Raw genomic sequence first — 18,911 nt, 5'->3', positions numbered from 1 at the left:
TGTTTTGTTTTAGTTTGGGGAGATTTGAGAATGTACAAAGACTGAAACGAAGGAATTCGTGAAAGGAAAATAAGTTGAAGGTCTAAGGGAGAGGGAGAAGATCAAAGGATCCAGGGTCCCAGAGAAAATGGAGGGAACAGAAACTAGCAGAGGCTGAAGGGGAAATAAAGGTAGTTATTTATTACTCTGAAACAAGGAGAGGGAAGAAGGAATCAGTACCGGAAAAAAAAAAAAAAAAAAAAGACTGTGAGGTGAGGAGAGGGAAAACCTTCCCTTGTGGAAAACTTTGATCTCCACAATGTATTTGTTGAAATCATCCACTAATAGAGTGAAGGGAGGTTTACGGTCTTGAAAGTGATGAGTGTTTAGAATAACTGGTGTAGTGGAGTAGGAATGAGGAAGAAAAGATTATCAATTGACCAAGAGTTCAGCTAAAGTCAGATAGCAATGTTTTAAAATGAATGGATCTAGTTTATTTGGTTATGTGACTTTCTTCAGCATTGCAGCCTACGGAAACTTATACACACACAGAAACACACACAGAGAGAGTTGGTTTAACCTGTGACTGGGAATTAACATGATAGGAAGGTGAGTTCTTGGGAAAGCCTAACTGAAATGATCAGTCACAGGGTCCAGTTTAAGGCCTGGGAGAAGATGATCTACTGGGAGTATTAGAAAGTATCGGGGTGCAGGCTTAGTCAGTTAAACATCTGCCTTGGCTTAGGTCAGGATCCTCCGGTCCTGGGATTAAGCCTCATGTCAGTCTCCCTGCTCAGTGGGGAGTCTGTTTCTCTCTCTTTCTCTGCCCTCCTCTGCCCCTCATGCCGTCTCTCATGTGTTCTCTCATGAACTCTCTCTCACTCTCTCAAATAAGTAAAAAATTTTAAAAAAAGAAAGTGTCAGTAGGGGCACCTACTGTGGCACAGTCAGTTAAGTGCCCCAACTCTCCATTTCAGCTCAGGTCATGATTTCAGGGGTGTGAGATTGAGCCCTGTGTCATGCTCTGCACTCAGTGGGGAGGCTGCTTGAGATTCCTCCTCTCTCTCCTTCTGCCCCTCCCCGCTCATACACACACACTCTCTCTCAAATAAATAAAATAAATCTTAAAAAAAGAAAGTGTCAGTGAATTGGTCACAATATAGGTGAAGAACAGGATTCATGAAAGAAACAAAAGGATACTAGGATGTAGTCAGGAATTTTGGAGCTCAGGATCTTGTAAATATGATTGTTTCTAGTTATAAGGGAGTCCAAAGTATGGCCAAGTAAGTAAAAGGTAGAGTAGCATTAACAAAAATGGTCACATTTCTTTATCATTTAACTTTGTAGAAGTATCTTATTTAATTCCCCACTACAACCAATGAGGTAGATAGATTTGCCTCATTTTAGAGAGGAACTTAACCCAAATCATATAGATAGTCAGTAATAAAGCCAGGTTAGAACCTAGGTCTATTTGACACCAAAGCTCATGCACTTAACCACTATATATAGCCTTTTCATAAAAAAAAATGTAATCATGGGAAGATGGGGGTCTTTAGAAGGACCTCAGTGATTATTATAGGATTTAAGAAGAAAAGCTGGGAAATAAAGAAGTATAAAAGAATCTTTAACCCTTTTATTTATTTTTTTTTAAAAATTTTTTTAATTTATTTATGATAGTCACACAGAGAGAGAGAGAGGCAGAGACATAGGCAGAGGGAGAAGCAGGCTCCATACACCGGGAGCCCGACGTGGGATTCGATCCCGGGTCTCCAGGATCGCGCCCTGGGCCAAAGGCAGGCGCCAAACCGCTGCGCCACCCAGGGATCCCTCTTTAACCCTTTTAAAGGAACAAGAGATAATGTATTCCTGTGTTGGTGTCATAGAAAGAGCATAGGACTTAACTGAAATCCTGAGATAGAATGTCAGGCTTACCACTCACCAGCTGTTTGACTTTAAACAAGTCATTGAACCTCTGCACTGGTTTCCTTATCTGTAAGGTGAGACTGATAGTAAAAATAATTTAGCAAGATGATTATAAAGTAGCTGTTCATCTAATTTCTCAGTGTTAAGAATTAAATGTGATAATGGATATAAAAAGTAAATATACAGGGACGCCTGGGTGGCTCAGCAGTTGAGTGTCTGCCTTTGGCTTAGGGCATGGTCCCAGGGTCCCCAGATCGGGTCCTGCATCAGGCTTCCTGCATGGAATCTGCTTCTCCCTCTGCCTATGTCTCTGCCTCTCTTTCTCTCTGTGTCTCTCATGAATAAATTTTAAAAACTTTTTTTAAAAAAGTAAATATACAAAGATTGTTGTCACGGTGATAGTTATTTCTGTGTCTATGGGAAAAGGGCAAGAAGTGCCAGCAAATTCAATGTGCATACCCAGGGTTTAGACCTTTGTCCTCAGAAAAGTGAATAGGATCAAGAAGTTTCATTAAGATTGATGATTTAATATTTCTGTGTGGTTTTTATTTTATGCAGGTGTACGTTCGATGCTTTACTAAACAATTTGAATTTTGTTTCCTGCTATTAGGTATTAATATTAACCGAGGTCTCCTGTGCTTGGGAAATGTAATCAGTGCTCTTGGAGATGACAAAAAGGGTGGCTTTGTGCCCTACAGAGATTCCAAGTTGACTCGACTGCTTCAAGGTAAGCACTGCTTCAGAGTGTTTCTAAAAATAAGTGAGTAACTCAGAATAATAGTGCTGAGAAGGTGAAGATGGGACAGGGAAACAGATTGTTGGACTATCACATACAGAGCTATCTAATTGATAAAGAGGAAAGAGACCTGTTGGCAAGCAGGATTCTAAGGTAACGGAAAGATGTCTTTATATATGCCTTTGAGAGCCAAGAAGTCTATAGAGTGATAACTGTTCTTTATACCTGAAAATAAACTGGATTACTGTTTATTAGTGCTTATTAAACAGAATTCCTTGAAGAATTAAAACCTACCCAGAGGGGGCATCCTAAGAATGTTTAATTCCAATAGTGGCTCCTAACTTACTGGGGCCAGGCCCCAGTTGTTTTAAACTGATTAACTCCTGAAATCACAGTCTTAAGAATGGGGGCACATGGAATAAGATTCTAAACTGTATCATTTACACATCAAAAATCTTAGTATTTTTATACTGGCACAAATAGGAAATTTGCAGATTCTTAAGAATTTTTTTCTTAGAGGTCTGAGTTTGAAGCCACCAACCCAAATGGATAGCTTTGCTTGCACTTTACTTGTTTGATTTTATTTCCTCCTGTTGTTCTTTTTCAGATTCTCTAGGAGGTAATAGCCATACTCTTATGATAGCCTGTGTGAGTCCTGCTGATTCCAATCTAGAAGAAACATTAAATACCCTTCGCTATGCTGACAGAGCAAGAAAAATCAAGAACAAACCTGTTGTTAATATTGATCCCCAGACAGCTGAACTTAATCATCTGAAGCAACAGGTATAAGGGCTTTAAAATTTGATGGAAAAAATTATAAGTATGTGAGTAGAATGATAGAGCTCCTATTTCTCAGCTTCTCCTCTACCAGAGATTTAGAGATGTGAGCTAAGCATTCTGTTAGTTTGGGAAAACCTTAAAGTAATTCCTATTGGCATGTTTATCATCACTGTAAGATTTGGGGGTGGCATTGGAGATTTCACTGAAAAAGAAGTGAGCGCTGAGAGATAAGACAAGAATCAGATCCTGAAAGTCTTTATATGACTTCTTAGAGAATTTGTAATTCAACCTGAAAGCTATGGGGAGCCACTGAAAGATTTTCAATAAGTAGGTGACATGGTGAAATGTGTGTTTTAGGGAGATCACTATAGCAAGCATAGAGAAAGTAGATTAGAAGTGGGTATGACTAGAAGTAGGAAAATAAATTATAGTAGTGCCCCTGTTTATCCATGGTTTCACTTTCCACAGTTTCAGTTACCCATGATCAACCATGGTCTAGAAGCAGGTGATTCTCCTTCTCACATATCATCAGAAAGTTAATAGTAGCCAAGCACTATGTCACAGTGCCTATATCATTCACCTCACTTAGACACTCATCACATAGATATTTTATCATCTCATATCATCACAAGAAAAAGTGTAAGGGCAGTGTCTCAATAAGATATTTTGAGTGGAGAAGACCACAGTCCCATAACTTTTATTATAGTATATTATTATAATTGGTCTATTTTATTATTAGTTATTATTGTCAATCTCTTACTTGCCTAGTTTCTAAATTAGACTTTATCATAGGTATGTATATATAGAAAATATAGTATATAGTATAGTATATAAAATATAGTATATATTTTACTATATTTAGTATAAAAATATACTATATATAAAATATAGTAAATAAAATATATAGTATATATAAAAGCATAGTATGTATAAAGTTTGGTACTAGCCGCAGCTTCAGGCATCTATTGGGGGTCTTGGAACATATCCCCCACAGATCTACTATAAGCTATTGTAATAACCCAGATGAGAACTATGGCATGAACTAAAGACAGTAGCCATAGAAATTAAGAGAAGGGTACAAATTAGAAAGAAAAAAACCCCAAGGAGGTAGAATGTATAGAGCTTGCTTGGTAACAGATTTGATGTGGAAGGGCAGGCAGGGAGAATCAAGGTTGTTCTCGGATTTCTTGCTTAGACAACTGATTAAATGGTACGACCAACCAATCACTGAGTCAGGGAAGACAAGAGGGAAAACAAGGTCAGGTGGGAAAATGGAAACAGATTCAGTTTGGGACATTTTGGATTTGAAAAGCTTGGGGGACATCTAAATACAGTTGTTCAAACATAGCTGGCCATTTGGGTTTAACCTAGAGAGGTCTGAGCTGAAGATACAGATTTGAGAGTCATTAGCATTTAGATGGAATCTGAAATTAGAGTGGACGAGATCAAAGAGTACATGGCACATTTAAGGTACTCTTAAATATTTGCTGAATGAGTGAATGGCCAAGAAGAGAAGAAGGCCAAAGACTGAACTCGGGGGGAACAGCAGTATTTAAGGAATGAGGAAAAGAGGGAAAACAAAAAGATAAGAAGGAGTCAACAGGTAGGAAGAAAAGCAGTGGTATCGTGGGAGATAAGGAAGAAAGTTTGGAGAACCATCAAAAGTACAAATGTATAAAGAGGTATAAAGTAAGATAAGGACTGGAAAGTGTCCATTTTTTTTTTAATCAAGGTGACCTCAGTGAGAAGAAGGTCAGGGGAATGATAGCAGATTGTTGTGGGATGGTCAGTGAATGCTAGGTAAGGAAGTGGAGAATACTGGTAGGCTCTTTCAAGAAGGCAATAGCTAGACAGTCAAGGGTCAAAGGATACAGGTCTATTTGTGTTTAAAAATATGGAAGAGACTTGAATCAAGTGGAAGAAGCAGTTGGGAGAGACTGAAACTGAGAATAGGGACTAGTTGCTAAGGGACCATCTCTAAGTAGTTGAGATCCTGAGCACAAATAAAAAGAGATTGGCCTTAGACAGTAGAGGGGATACCTGTCACCAAGACAAGAAGAGAAGAGGTTAGGATAGGAAGAATACAGTGACAATTATTTAGAGGGAGAAGAAGGTGAACTGAGGGGTTTTCAGCCTGACAGCCTTTATCCTCTCAGCATAGTAGGAGGCAAGGTCTTCTTAGTGCAAGCAACCAGATAATGGGGTAGAGGGATCAAAGAGACCACAGAGGCTTGTAATCATGGAAATGGAAGAGGTAGCAGACCAGGAGCATGCATTTATGGTGGTATCAATATAACTGGTTGTGCAACAACAGCTCAGTAGCTCTGGTGGAGAGGTGAGAAGGCAGGTAATTGGATTGACCCAGGCTTGTGTGTGTGTGAAACGGCGCGGGGAGGGGTCAAGTTTTCTTGCCTTCCAGGGTATATAGTACTCTTTCCACTAGGAATCTAGAATTTCCCAGCTGTGTAGTGTTTACTCCATCTCTGGCCTTCCTCCTTGGTGATTATAGCTACTATTCAGTTAAGTCTATAGCTTCCCTTCCCTTCTCCTCCTTTCCCTCCCTCCCAGGGGTCACTGTAGAAAATATAAGTAATTTACCTGTTAACAGTGTCATCTCAATTATAAAATGCCATACTCCGTTCTGCCTTGCTATTTTTTATGTGTATTTTTATTGTCAAGAATACACTTCTTCCTAATCATTTATTTGTCCATTCATTCCAACAATAAATATATATTGAAAGCTATTATGTGCCAGATACTGTGTTAGAATACATTGTTGAACAAAGCAGACACAATTTCTGCCTTGGTGGAACTTACTGCCTAAGCAGGAGAGGCAAATACCAAACACATAAGCATACCAATAGATCATTTTCTAAAATGAGATAGTATGCTATATAGGGTAGTATGACATTGTGGAACAGGGTTTTCTGTTATATATCGAAGCTGAGAAGGCTTCCCTGAGGTAGCAGTGTTTGAGTTGAGATCTGAGGGATTTGAGTAGGAATTATCTATGCAGAAAAGAAGAAAGAGGCTTCCTGGGAGAAGTAAAAGCATTTGTGGCAAAGTGTAGTGGTTAAAAGCATTGACACTGCAGTCATACTGCCCACATTCCAATGCTGGCTTTATAACTCAACAGCTAGGTACCCTGGCCAAATTCTTTGTGCCTCGGTTTCCCTATCTATAAAATAGAAATAATTGTACCTGCTTCATAGGGTTTTTGTGAGGGTTAGATGAATTAATACACAGAAAACACTTAGAACAGTGCCAGGCATATACCAAGTCTGAAAAGGTCCTGATTTAGGAAGGCATATAGTATATTTGAAGAACTGAAGGAATGCCAGCATGGCTAGAGCATAGGGAGCCAGGAAAGAATATTCTGATATGAGACTACAGAAGAAGCAGAGACCTGATCAAGGCCTCATGGATAATCTTAAAAATAATGTTAAGCAGGGTGGTAACAATGTTAATTTGGTCTGGCTGCTGTGTAGAAATGGGTTATAGTGGAGCAAAAGTAGATTCATGGAGATGACTGAATATAAAGGTCTACATTCAGAAAGATTTGTGTTTGAGATAAACTTGGAAGTCACCATTTTATAGATGGTAATTGAAACCATTAGGCAGAGACAAGACTTGATGGAGCGTCTATAAAGCAAGAAGACTGATACTGAGCTTTGAGGATTTATCATCTAAGCACAACTGGCACAAAGGTTAACCAAGAAAGAGCCTTAGTAGATCAGCTAGGAGAATAGAAGGAAAAGCAGGAAAGTATGGTGTCTGGTAAGCCAGATGCTACCAGCCAAGTAAAATGAAGACTGAAAAAGTGACATGCAGAACATTGGTGACCTTAGCAAGAATTACTTCAGTGGAATGCTATGCGCAGAAATCTGCTTAGAATAGCTTGAGGAGGGGCACCTGGGTGGCTCAGTCGGTTAAGTGTCTGCCTTTGTTTGGCTCAGGTCATCATGATCTCAGGGTCTTGGGATCAAGCCCCACATCAGGCTCCCTGCTTAGCAGGGAGTCCACTTCTCCCTCTGTCCCTCTCCACCATTCATGCCCTCTCTCTCTCAAATAAGGGGTCTAAAAAAAAAGACTAGTTTGAGGAGCAAGTGAGGGGTGAATAAAAGGAAATGGATGTAATGAGTATAGACTCTTCTCTCAAACTTTGTTTTTTTTTTAAGATTTTATTTATTTATTCATGAGAGACACACAGAGAGAGGCAGAGACACAGGCAGAAGGAGAAGCAGGCTTCATGCAGGGAGCCTGACATGGGACTTGATCCTGGGTCTCCAGGATCAGGCCCTGGACCGAAGGCGGCGTTAAACCACTGAGCCACTGGGGCTTGCCCTCTTCTCTCAAAGAAGGAGGGAGAGAAATAGGGCAAAAGAGATAGAAATGGGATTGAGAGGGGCGCTTTTGCTTTAAGACAGGAGACACTTGAACTATTCTCTTTTTTAAGATTTTATTTATTTGAGAGAGAGCACTCAAGAGCAAGGGGGAAGGGCAGAGGGAGATGCAGACACCCTGCTAAACAGGGAGTTCCATGTGGGAGAGGATGATTGCATGTACACTCTGGTTTTGACTGTTCTGGAATTTCATTAATTTGCTTCTTCTCAGAACCCTAAAGTACTTAACTGTACCTTAAGAATTAGCATCTTCTGGGACGCCTGGGTGGCTCAGCGGTTGGGGGCCTGCCTTCGGCTCAGGTCATGATCCTGAGATCCGGGATCCAGTACCGCATCAGGCCCCCTGCTAGGAGCCTGCTTCTCCCTCTACCTATGTCTCTGCCTCTGTTTCTCAGTCTGTGTCTCATGAATAAATAAATAAATCTCTAAAAAAAAGGAATTAGCATCTTCTGTCCTGTATTGTTTCTATTTCAGGCCATAGGCTTCTCTTTGCCAACTAGATTATAAACTTGACAATAAGACACAAGAGTTTATTCTCATGGGCACATGAGAATCCCCCTCACATTACCTAGCCCAGTGCTGAGTTTGGTTTTTAAAACATAGATGCTAAAAAAAATAGATGCTCAATAAAAAGCTATTAAGATGCTTAGGTAAAAAGAACAACTCATCTTCCAAGTACTAGTCATTCATATAATGCTGTTTGGACTTTTATCATTGACTCATCAACCCTGAGGCATTCTGTAATGCCTAAGATATATCTTAGATTCCATAGCTATCAAATAAATTTACTCTGGCTAACTGTAGTAATTTAGCTGATAAGGGGTAAATAGCATTTGATCAGTGATTAGTTGACTATTTTTCTTTGCTTTTCCCAGGTACAACAGCTACAGGTTTTGTTGCTACAAGCCCACGGAGGTACCCTGCCTGGATCTATAAAGTAAGAGTCATAGATTAATTTTAAATATATATTCTAACGGAGGTCATTTCTCCTGTGGTTGTTTTCCCCTGATTGAGTAAAGTTTCTGGTAGCATGTGACATCAAGGTAGGGATCTTGCCAAACTTGTAGTTAGCTTTGAGGCAGCCTGATGTGATAGAAAGAACATGGGTTCTGGCCTCAGAATTTTATTAACTGGGGGACACCTGGGTGGCTCAGTGGTTGAGCATCTGCCTTCAGCCCAGGGCATGATCTGGGTTCCAGGGATCGAGTCCCTCATTGGGTTCCTGGCAAGGAGTCTGCTTCTCCCTCTGCTTATGTCTCTGCCTCTCTCTGTCTCTCATGAATAAATAAATAGAATCTTTAAAAAAATGTATTAATTGGAATTCTACTGTGAGGAAGAGCTGTTTCTTTTCCCCTTTTATATATATATATATATATATATATAATGGAGACTATATGTATATATATCATATATATGTATAATGAAGACTATATGTAATAGTCTATGTATAGACTTTGTACAGAAAATTCTTCATTATACATAAATAAAATATAATATGTATGTATAATGAAGATTATATATATAATATAGACACATGGGTTTATTCTATGGGTTAATATCCAATACTATTATTATTTGTTTTATTACTCAAATTGTTCCTGCTTTGTCCAGTAGGAGCTCTTTCAGGGTGGTTCTTATGTTCTTTAATACATCCTCTAGTTTTTTTTAAATATTTATTCATCCATGAGAGAGAAAGTGCACGTGAGCAAGGAGAGGGGCAGAGGGAGAGAATCCTCAAGCAGACTCCCTGCGGAGCACTGAACCCCCATGTGGGGCTTGATCCCAGAACCCAGAGATCATAACCTAAGCCAAAATCCAGAGTCTGCCACTCAACTGACTGAACCACCCAGGCTCCCCCACCCTCTAGTTTTTAAGCATTTCCATGAGATGTTCCACACTCATCTTGTATTTTCCTTGTCTGTCCCAATTCTAGAACCAACCATATCTCAAAAGAGCCCTGGTATTTTTTATTTGAAAGTAGGGTATTATGCTGAGTGAAATAAGTCAATTGGAGAAGGACAAACATTATGTGGTCTCATTCATTTGGGAAATATAAATAATAGTGAAAGGGAATAGAGGGGAAGGGAGAAGAAATGGGTAGGAAATATCAGAAAAGGAGACAGAACATGGAAGACTCCTAACTCTGGGAAACGAACTAGGGGTGGTGGAAGGGGAGGAGGGCGGGGAGTGGGGGTGACTGGTTGGCGGGCACTGAGGGGGGCACTTGACGGGATGAGCACTGGGTGTTATTCTATATGTTGGCAAATTGAACACCAATAAAAAATAAATTTATTATTTAAAAAAATAAATAAAATAAAAAGAAAAAACATAATGAAAAAAAAAAAAAGAAAGTAGTGTTTAGAAACCCAATCTGAGGGATGCCTGCCTGGGTGGCTCAGTGGTTGAGTGTCTGCCTTTGCCTCAGGTCTTGATCGTGGGGTCTTGGGATTGAGTCCCACATTGGTCTCCCCACAGAGAACCTGTTTCTCCCTCTGCCTATGTCTCTGCCTCTCTCCGTGTGTCTTTCATGAATAAATAAATAGAATTTTTTTTAAAAAAGAAACCCAATCTGAGTGCTATATGTGCTTATTGTTACTGGGGTGTCACTGATGCCCTCTCAGTGAGTAGAGCTAGAAAATATCTGTATGTCTATTAATGCACACATACGCTCATTTATATTTTTATATCTGTCTGTACACATATTAAAACCCATGATCTTATACTGATACCTCTGATTCCAGTCCAATACTACAGAGTTCATTTTAGCTTTCCTCCTCCCTTTATCTATAACTCCTTTTTCCAATAGTGAGAAATCAGCTCTCATTATCTGCAATCTATTTACTTACTTATTCAGTTCCATATACACATAAAGTAGTTTCAGAATTGCTAGCCCATACCCCTTTGAGAAACACTTTTATGAACTAGATTACAGCATTTATGTACAGTTCTTTTTGTCTTTAGGCTTAGAGTATCCAGGCAAGATACTGGTTCCCAGAGTTACTGTTTGTATTCCATTTTAGGATTCCCCCTACATCTTGGTTGGTTTTAATTATTTGATTATATTTCGAGTATGTGAAGGGTTTATGAAATGTTATCATGCTCTAAGAGTTAGAGTTATACAAAAAGAAATACTCAGCAGAAAAATGCAAATCAAAACCACAATGAAATATCACCATACACCCATTAGGATGGATAGTATAAAAAAAGTTAATAACATGTTGACAAGGATGTGGAAAAATTAGAACCTTTGTACACTGCTGAAAGGATTGTAAAATGGTTTACCTGCTATGGAAAACAGTATGGAGGTTCTTCAAAAAGTTAAAAATAGAAATACCACATAATCTAGCAATCCCACTGCTGGGTATATATCTAAAAGAATTGAAATCAGGGTCTTAAAGAAATATTTGCATACCCATAGTCATAGCGCCACTGTTCTCAATAGCCAGGAAGTGGAAGCAATACAAATGTCCATCAGTGGATAAATGGATAAAGAAAATAAATATTATATATATATATATATATATATATATATGAATATTAGCCTTAAAAAGGAGGGAAATCTTATTACATGTCATAGCATGACTGAAACTTGAGGACATTATGCTAAGTGAAATAAGCCAGTCACAAAAAATACTGTATGATTCCACTTACATGAGATTCTTAGAGAAGTCAAACTCATAGAAACAGAAAGTAGAATAGTAGTGACCTGGGGCTGCAGGGCAAAAAGAGAGTTGTCCTTTAAGGTTAAAAGGTTTTAGTTTTATAAGATTAAAAGGTTCTGGAGATTTGTTTACCAACAATGTAAATACACTTAACGCTACTCAACTGTACACTTACCAGTTAAGAATGTTAAGTTTTATATGTCTTTTTTTTGAAGATTTATTTACTTACTTTAGAGAGAGAAAGAGAACACACGTGAGTGGGGGTAGGGACAGAGGGAAGAGGAGATAATCTTAAGCAGGCAACCCACTGAGCATAGAGCCCAAAGTGGGGCTCCATCTCATGACTCTGAGATCATGACCTGAGCCAAAACCAAGAGTCAGATGCTTAACCGTCTGAGCCACCCAAACACCCCAGTTTTATATGCTTTTCAACCACAATTTTTTTTAAAAGGAAAACCACACAAAAAACACAGAAGGAAACATAGGCAAAGGTCTATGTCCCTATAGTTGAAGGTACAGAACAGTGTAGAAATAAAAGCAATGGCAGAAAACTGTAAAAGAATAGACTGGGGGAGAGGGGCGGGAACCGGGAGTTGTTGTTTAATGGGTATGAAGTTTCAGTTTTGTATGATGAAAAAGTTCTGGAGAGCTATTTTGTGATAATGTGAATATACTTTACTGAACTGTACACTTAAAAAATGGTTAAGATGGTAAATTTTGTTCATGTTTTTACCACAATATTTTTTTAAAGTATTCAGTGAAATGTCATTCTCTCTTTATCTCTGCTACCCTATTCCCATCCCACCCTTATTTCTACCACTTTTCCCCCTCCTCCACATTCAACCAACCTCTTTAGTTTCTGGTGTAACCTTCCTGTATTTCCTTGTACAAATGAGCATATACCTATATATTTTTATATCCTCTTATGTGAATGGTAGTATACTACAGATAGTCTTTGTGGCTTTGCTTTTCTCAGCATTTCCTGGAAATCATTTCTTATCAGTTCATAGAAATCGTCCTCATTCTTTTTTACAGCTGCATGGTACTCTTATTAGTGTACATATGCCAAATATACTAATTCAGCCTCTTTCCTATGTCTAGGCATTTAGGTTGTTTCCAGTATTTTGTAATTCCGAATATACTGCAGTGAATAAACATGTTACTTGGTTTTCATATTACTAGTGATTTCTCTTCAGGGTAGATTTCTAGAAATGAGATTGCTGAGGCAAAAGATAAGTGCATGTGTGATTTTGTTGGATTTGCCATATTCCCCTTCAGAAGGGTTACTGCATTTTATATTCCCAACAGCAGTTTGTGATAGTGCTTATTTCCCCTAAGCCTCACCAATGGAATATGTTGTCATACTTTTTCCTTTTTTTGCTGATCTGATAGGTGAAACATACTATACCTCAGTATCTTGTTTTAATTTCCATTTCTTTAATTATGAGTAGATTTGGACATTTTTTTCATATGTTTTGGGGCCACTTTTATCTCTTTCTGGTGAATTATCTGTCCATACATCCCATTTTTCTGTCAGATTTTTTTGTCATTTTATTTATTTATTTATTTATTTATTTATTTATTTATTTATAATAAATTTATTTTTTATTAGTGTTCAATTTGCCAACATACAGAATAACATCCAGTGCTCCTCACACCAGTGAGAATGGGGAAAATTAACAAAACAGGAAACCACAAATGTTGGAGAGGATGTGGAGAAAAGGGAACCCTCTTGCACTGTTGGTGGGAATGTGAACTGGTGCAGCTACTCTGGAAAACTGTGTGGAGGTTCCTCTATCAGATTTTTTTATCCTTTGGCCCTTTTTGAAAAAATTGTGGTGAAATATACATAAAATAAAATTCATCATTTTAACCATTTTCAAGTATACAGTTCAGTGGCATTAAGTACTTCCACAATATTGTACGACCTTCACTACCATCTGTCATCAAAACTTTTTTCATTTTGCAAAACTGAAAGTCTATACCCATTAAACATTAACACCCCAGTACCCCCTCTCACCTCAGTCCTGACAATCACCATTCTACTTTCCTCTAATTATTTTAAGCACCTCACATGAGTGAAATCATACAATATTTCTCCTTTCACGACTGTCTTGTTTCACTTAGCATAATATCCTCAAGTTTCATCCATGTTGTAGCATGTGTCAGAATTTCCTTTCTTTTAAAGGCTGAATACTATTCCATTGTACATATATACCACATGTTGTCTATCCATTCATCTGTCAGTGGACACAGGTTGCTTCCACCTTTTGGCTGTAGTGAATAATGCTGCCATGAATACTTTAAGACCCTGCTTTCAGTTCTTTTGGGTATAGACCCAGAAGTGGAATAGCTGGATCATATAGTAATTCTATTTTTAATTTTTTAATTAGACTACCATACTGTTTTACATAGTGGCTACACCATTTTGTGTTCCTACCAGCAGTACCCAAGGGTTCCAATTTTTTTTTCAAATCCTTGCCAAACACTTGCTATTTTCTGCTTTTTTAAAAAAATAATACCCATCCTAATTCTGGCCCTTATTCTTAATGGTTCTTTATATATTAGTGATATTAGTCCTTTGTCTATAGTGTGTGTTTCAAATATTTTCTCCTGGTTTGTTCTATTTTACTTTGTTTTTGGTGTTTTTGTCATTCAAAAATGTTTAATTTTCACATAGTAAAGAAGTGTCAATTTTTGCATTGCCTTCTGATTTTAACAGCTTTATTGAGATGTAATTTACATACCATAGAATTCATTCAATTCAACGGTTTTAGTAAATTTACAGAGTTGCACAACTATCAACACAAAATCCAATTTTAGAACTTTTCTGTTACCCCAAAAAGATCCTTCATACCCACTTGCAGTTACTTGTTTCCCCGCTCCCAGCACTATGGATTGCTTATGGACATTTTATACACGTGGAATCATATAGTATTTGGATTTTCTGTCTCGCTTCTTTCACTAATAATTTTTTTCCTTCTGACTTTTTTTTTACTGAAGTATAGTTGATATACAATGTTATGTTAGTTTCAGATTTACAACATAGTGATTCAACAGTTCTATACATTACACAGTGCTCATCATGATAAGTGTAGGCACCATCTGTCACCATACAGTTATTATAATATTGACTCTGTTCCTTATCCTGTACTTTTCATCCCCATGACACATTTATTTTGTAACTGGAAGTTTGTGCTTCTTACTTCTCTTCACCTATTTCACTCATCCTCTCATCCCTCTCCACCATGGCAACCTCCATTTGTTCTATGTATTTGTGGGTCTGTTTCTGCTTTCTGTTTGTTTTGTTTTGTTTTTTAGATTTCCACATATAAGAGAAAGCAATGGCATTTGTCTTTGTCTGACTTATTTCATTTAGCATTATGCCCTCTAGCTCCATCCATATCATTACAATTAGCAAGATTTCATTCTTTTATGACTGAGTAATATTCCATTGTATATATAGACATATGTACATCTCATTTTTTTAGTATAAGCTGACACACAATATTACATTAGCACCTGATGTACCAACATAGTGATTCAACTTCTCTAAACATTATGCTATGTTCACCACTCACGTATAATATTTTGAGATTCATCCATGTTATAGCATGTATAACTACCTGTATTTTTTTTTATTTTTATTTTTTATTTTTTTTTTGCTGAGTAGCGTTCCACTGTCTGGATAACCCACATTTTGTCTATCCATTCACCGGTTGATAGACTTTTGAATTGTTTCAACTTTTTGGCTATTAGGAATTTTGCTGTTATGAACATTTACTTTAAATTTTTTTGTATGGACATATGTTTTTTACTGGGTAGATATCTAGAAGTAGAATTGTATGTTTAACTTTTCAGGAAACTGCCACCATTTTCCAAACTTGCTCTGGTGTTTACATTCTCTTCATGCTCTGGATTTTGATTCATAATTAGAATGCCTTTCCCTACACCAAGGTTAAAGAGGAATTTGCCCATGTTTCCTTCTAGAACTGATGCTGGTTTTATTTTTTACATTTCATATGGAGTTTTTTTCTTATGTATGTGTGAGCCTATTTTCTTTTAATATCCTTATTTTCAATAACTCTTAATCATTTTTTCTCATTATAAAAGAGATGCATTGCTTCTTATAGGGCATTTAGAAAAGTATAAAGTAATAAATCTTAAAATTGCCACAATTTTACCACCCAGAGACAATCACCCTTTGTAATTTTCCCTCCTTGGGTAATTTAATCTTGGTTTCCTGACAATATTTTAAGAATGTTGGATAAAGAAACTGAGGAAATCTGGGGTCTCTTAAGGGGTCTCTTAAAGACCTATTCTAGTTTAACCAGTTTATTTTATTTATTTAGATTGAGAGAGAGCATGGCGGGGGGGGGGGGGGCGGTGGTGCAAAAGGAGAGGGAACGAGAGAATCTCCAGCAGACTTTCTGCTGAACACAGAGCCTGACAGGGGGCTTGATTTCACAACCCTGAGATCATGACCTTAGCCGAAATTAAGAGTCAGACACTTAAGTGACTAGGCCACCCAGGTGCCCCAGTTCCATCAGTTTAGAAGCTACTGACCCATCTTCCTTTCCTTTCAGTTTAGCATAGACCTGTTTTATGTAAGATAGGACTAATGGACACAAGACTAATAAAAACTATTTCAGGGATGCCTGGGTGGCTCAGCGGTTGAGCATCTGCCTTCGACCCAGGGCGTGATCCTGGAGTTCTGGGATCAAGTCCCACATCGGGCTCCCTGCATAGAGCCTGCTTCTCTCTCTGCCTGTATCTCTGCCTCTCTTTCTCTGTGTCTCTCATGAATAAATAAATAAATAAATAAATAAATAAATAAATAAATAAAATATTTAAAAAAAAAACTATTTCAGACTTCCAACCACCAAGAATATACTGCTGGATATAATTTCAGCTGCAGGAATAGATGCTAAGAAACAGTTGATGAATCAAACAGTGAACTCAGCTGTTCAATGTTTCACAGAGAAATAGATGGTACTTCTTTTCTCAAAAATGTATATATTAAGAGACACTTCATAAAGGCTTTTTACAAAATACACAGTTCATATATATGATTCATATATATATGAATATATATGATTCATATAAATGATTTTTTTTTTTGCTTTTTGTCCTAGAATTATATTCTTTTCTTTTTGAATGTGTGTCATGGAAGCTTTTGTATTGATTTTCTGTGAGTGTTTATCAATTTACACATGCTTAGCTAATTTGAACTCCAAGCATTGACAATTAAATAGCCTGCAAAAGAGGAAACACTGGTTTTCCATTGTATTTTCCCCCATTTAGAGAAACGTTGGAAATTTTTAGGAGGAAAAAACTATTGAGTTAAAAGTATCATTACTTTGGGGGCTTGTCAGCTTACATAAATGATGCATGGAAGTTTTTAGCTTAATAACAATAAGAAAATATCAAGGCAACCTAAAATAACACTAAAATTGCCAAGAGTTTATAATCCACATTTTAATTGAACATTTTTTCATAAGAGTCTTAAATTCTTGGGGCGCCTGGGTGGCTCAGTCAGCTGAGCATCTGACTCTTGATTTTGGCTCAGGTCATGATCTTGGGGTGGTGAGATCAGGCCCATGTAGGCTCCACTCTCAGCACAGAGTCTGCTTGTCCCTCTCCCTGCCTCTGCCCCCGGCCTTTGTGCTCGCTCACTCTCTCTCTCTCTCTCTAACATAAACAAATACAAATCTTTAAAAAAATAATTTAAAAATAATTTTTGAAAAGAATCTTAGTAAATTCTCAGTATAACATTAGACCTTATGGTGTGGCCTTGCTACTAACTTTATGAATAAAGAGCATGCTAAGATTTTCCGTAAGAATTCCTAGAGGTCTTAAGCTGAGTAAGAGGGTGTCTACTGAAATCCTTTCTGATCCTTTATTGAGATTGAGAACAGCTGTTCCCTGTCCTTTATTTTCTCTTTATTATAGCCTTGACAGCTATTCATTTTTTCCTTCAGTTTCCTTCAGATCCGGATCTTCATATTTCTTCCGATCTTTTCTCACCAGTCCTATTTTCCTATTAATTTTGAACAATTAATCCCAGTGGATTACAAAAAACAAACCAAAACCAGCCATCTTGTTGGTCTTTTCCATTAGTCTGGAACTGATATCAAGTAATCTGCATAAGGTCCAAAGGTTCTTATCTATATGTACTACAAGCTATTTCTGTCCCTGCCTTCCACTCCTATTTGATATGGACACCATTGTTGCCACCACCCACTCTAAACAATTTAAAATTGATAGACAAATGAATAAGAGGTTTCAAGCAAGGTGGGCATTTAGAAGGGAACACTTATTTATGGAAAATTGTGAAATGTGCTCTCAGTGGCCACTGGTCATTATATCAACTTTCTGACTTCTTAAATGCTATTTCCCTAAACTTCAGTAAATAGGTAGTTGACTTACACTGATGAGGTTATTTTTCAGCCCTTGGCAGTGTCACTTCTACCTCCCCCATACCACTTCCTTTCCTGCTCCTAATCTTTGATAAGGGATTGAAAGTGGGAAAAGGAGGGAGACAATGTGTATTTTAGCCACAGTTAGCCTTCGCTTTTGTTTGTTTTTGTTTATTATTTATTTATTTATTTAAAGAGATTCAAAGAATCTCTTTTTTTTTTAATTTATTTATTCATGATAGTCACAGAGAGAGAGGCAGAGACACAGGCAGAGGGAGAAGCAGGCTCCATGCACCGGGAGCCCGATGTGGGATTCGATCCCGGGTCTCCAGGATCGCGCCCTGGGCCAAAGGCAGGCGCCAAACCGCTGCGCCACCCAGGGATCCCCTGTTTATTTTTTATTTAAATTCAATTAATTAGCATGCAGTGTACCACCCAGTTACCCCATCCCTCCACCCCCTCTTCCCTCCAGCAACCCTCAGTTTGTTTCCTATGATTAAGAGTCTCTTATGGTTTGTCTCTCTCTCTGATTTCATCTTGTTTTATTTTTCCCTCCCTTCCCCTGTGATCCTCTGTTTTGTTTCTTAAATTCCACATATGAATGAGATCATATGATAATTGCCTTTCTCTGATTGACTTATTTCACTTAGCCATCAATTCTATGGCATGAATAGAAAGATTTTAAACCAAGAGTCAAGGATAGAGGTTAGTTGTTACTGTTGCAACCATGGCTGGCTCTGTATTATTACCTTCCTGCAAGCCATTAATTCAAAGCATTTCAGGCATATATTTCTTATTCATTCGGTATACTACCTGAGTGGAAGGATAAATTGGAATGATCATACTACTTCCCAGACTTTTGGGGGTTAATTTTAAACCACCTTCACCTACACACACACACACACACACACACACACACACACCTTAATGTCTGTGGGATATATTTTTATCCGCCTTTAATATAGGTGTTATTAACAGATATTTCTAATATGTTATTTTCTTTGTTTTA

General features: G+C 37.7%; 1 protein-coding gene across 2 annotated transcripts in view; it reads left to right on the top strand.

Moving 5' to 3' along the window:
• Positions 1-18,911, top strand: part of KIF4A (kinesin family member 4A) — a 119,178-nt gene that overhangs the window by 37,946 nt on the left and 62,321 nt on the right. For both annotated transcript variants that reach the window (XM_055338926.1, XM_055338927.1), the window contains exons 8-10: positions 2,513-2,629; positions 3,246-3,421; positions 8,697-8,758. In XM_055338926.1, coding sequence (XP_055194901.1) covers positions 2,513-2,629; positions 3,246-3,421; positions 8,697-8,758 — 355 coding nt within the window. The remainder of the gene's footprint in view (positions 1-2,512; positions 2,630-3,245; positions 3,422-8,696; positions 8,759-18,911) is intronic.

The sequence above is a fragment of the Nyctereutes procyonoides genome, unplaced genomic scaffold (genome assembly GCF_905146905.1).
Source record: "Nyctereutes procyonoides isolate TBG_1078 unplaced genomic scaffold, NYPRO_anot_genome, whole genome shotgun sequence".
In the NCBI taxonomy this organism is placed as follows: domain Eukaryota; kingdom Metazoa; phylum Chordata; class Mammalia; order Carnivora; family Canidae; genus Nyctereutes; species Nyctereutes procyonoides.
Note: the sequence above shows the minus strand (reverse complement) of the source record. Positions and strands in the feature narration are given on the sequence as shown.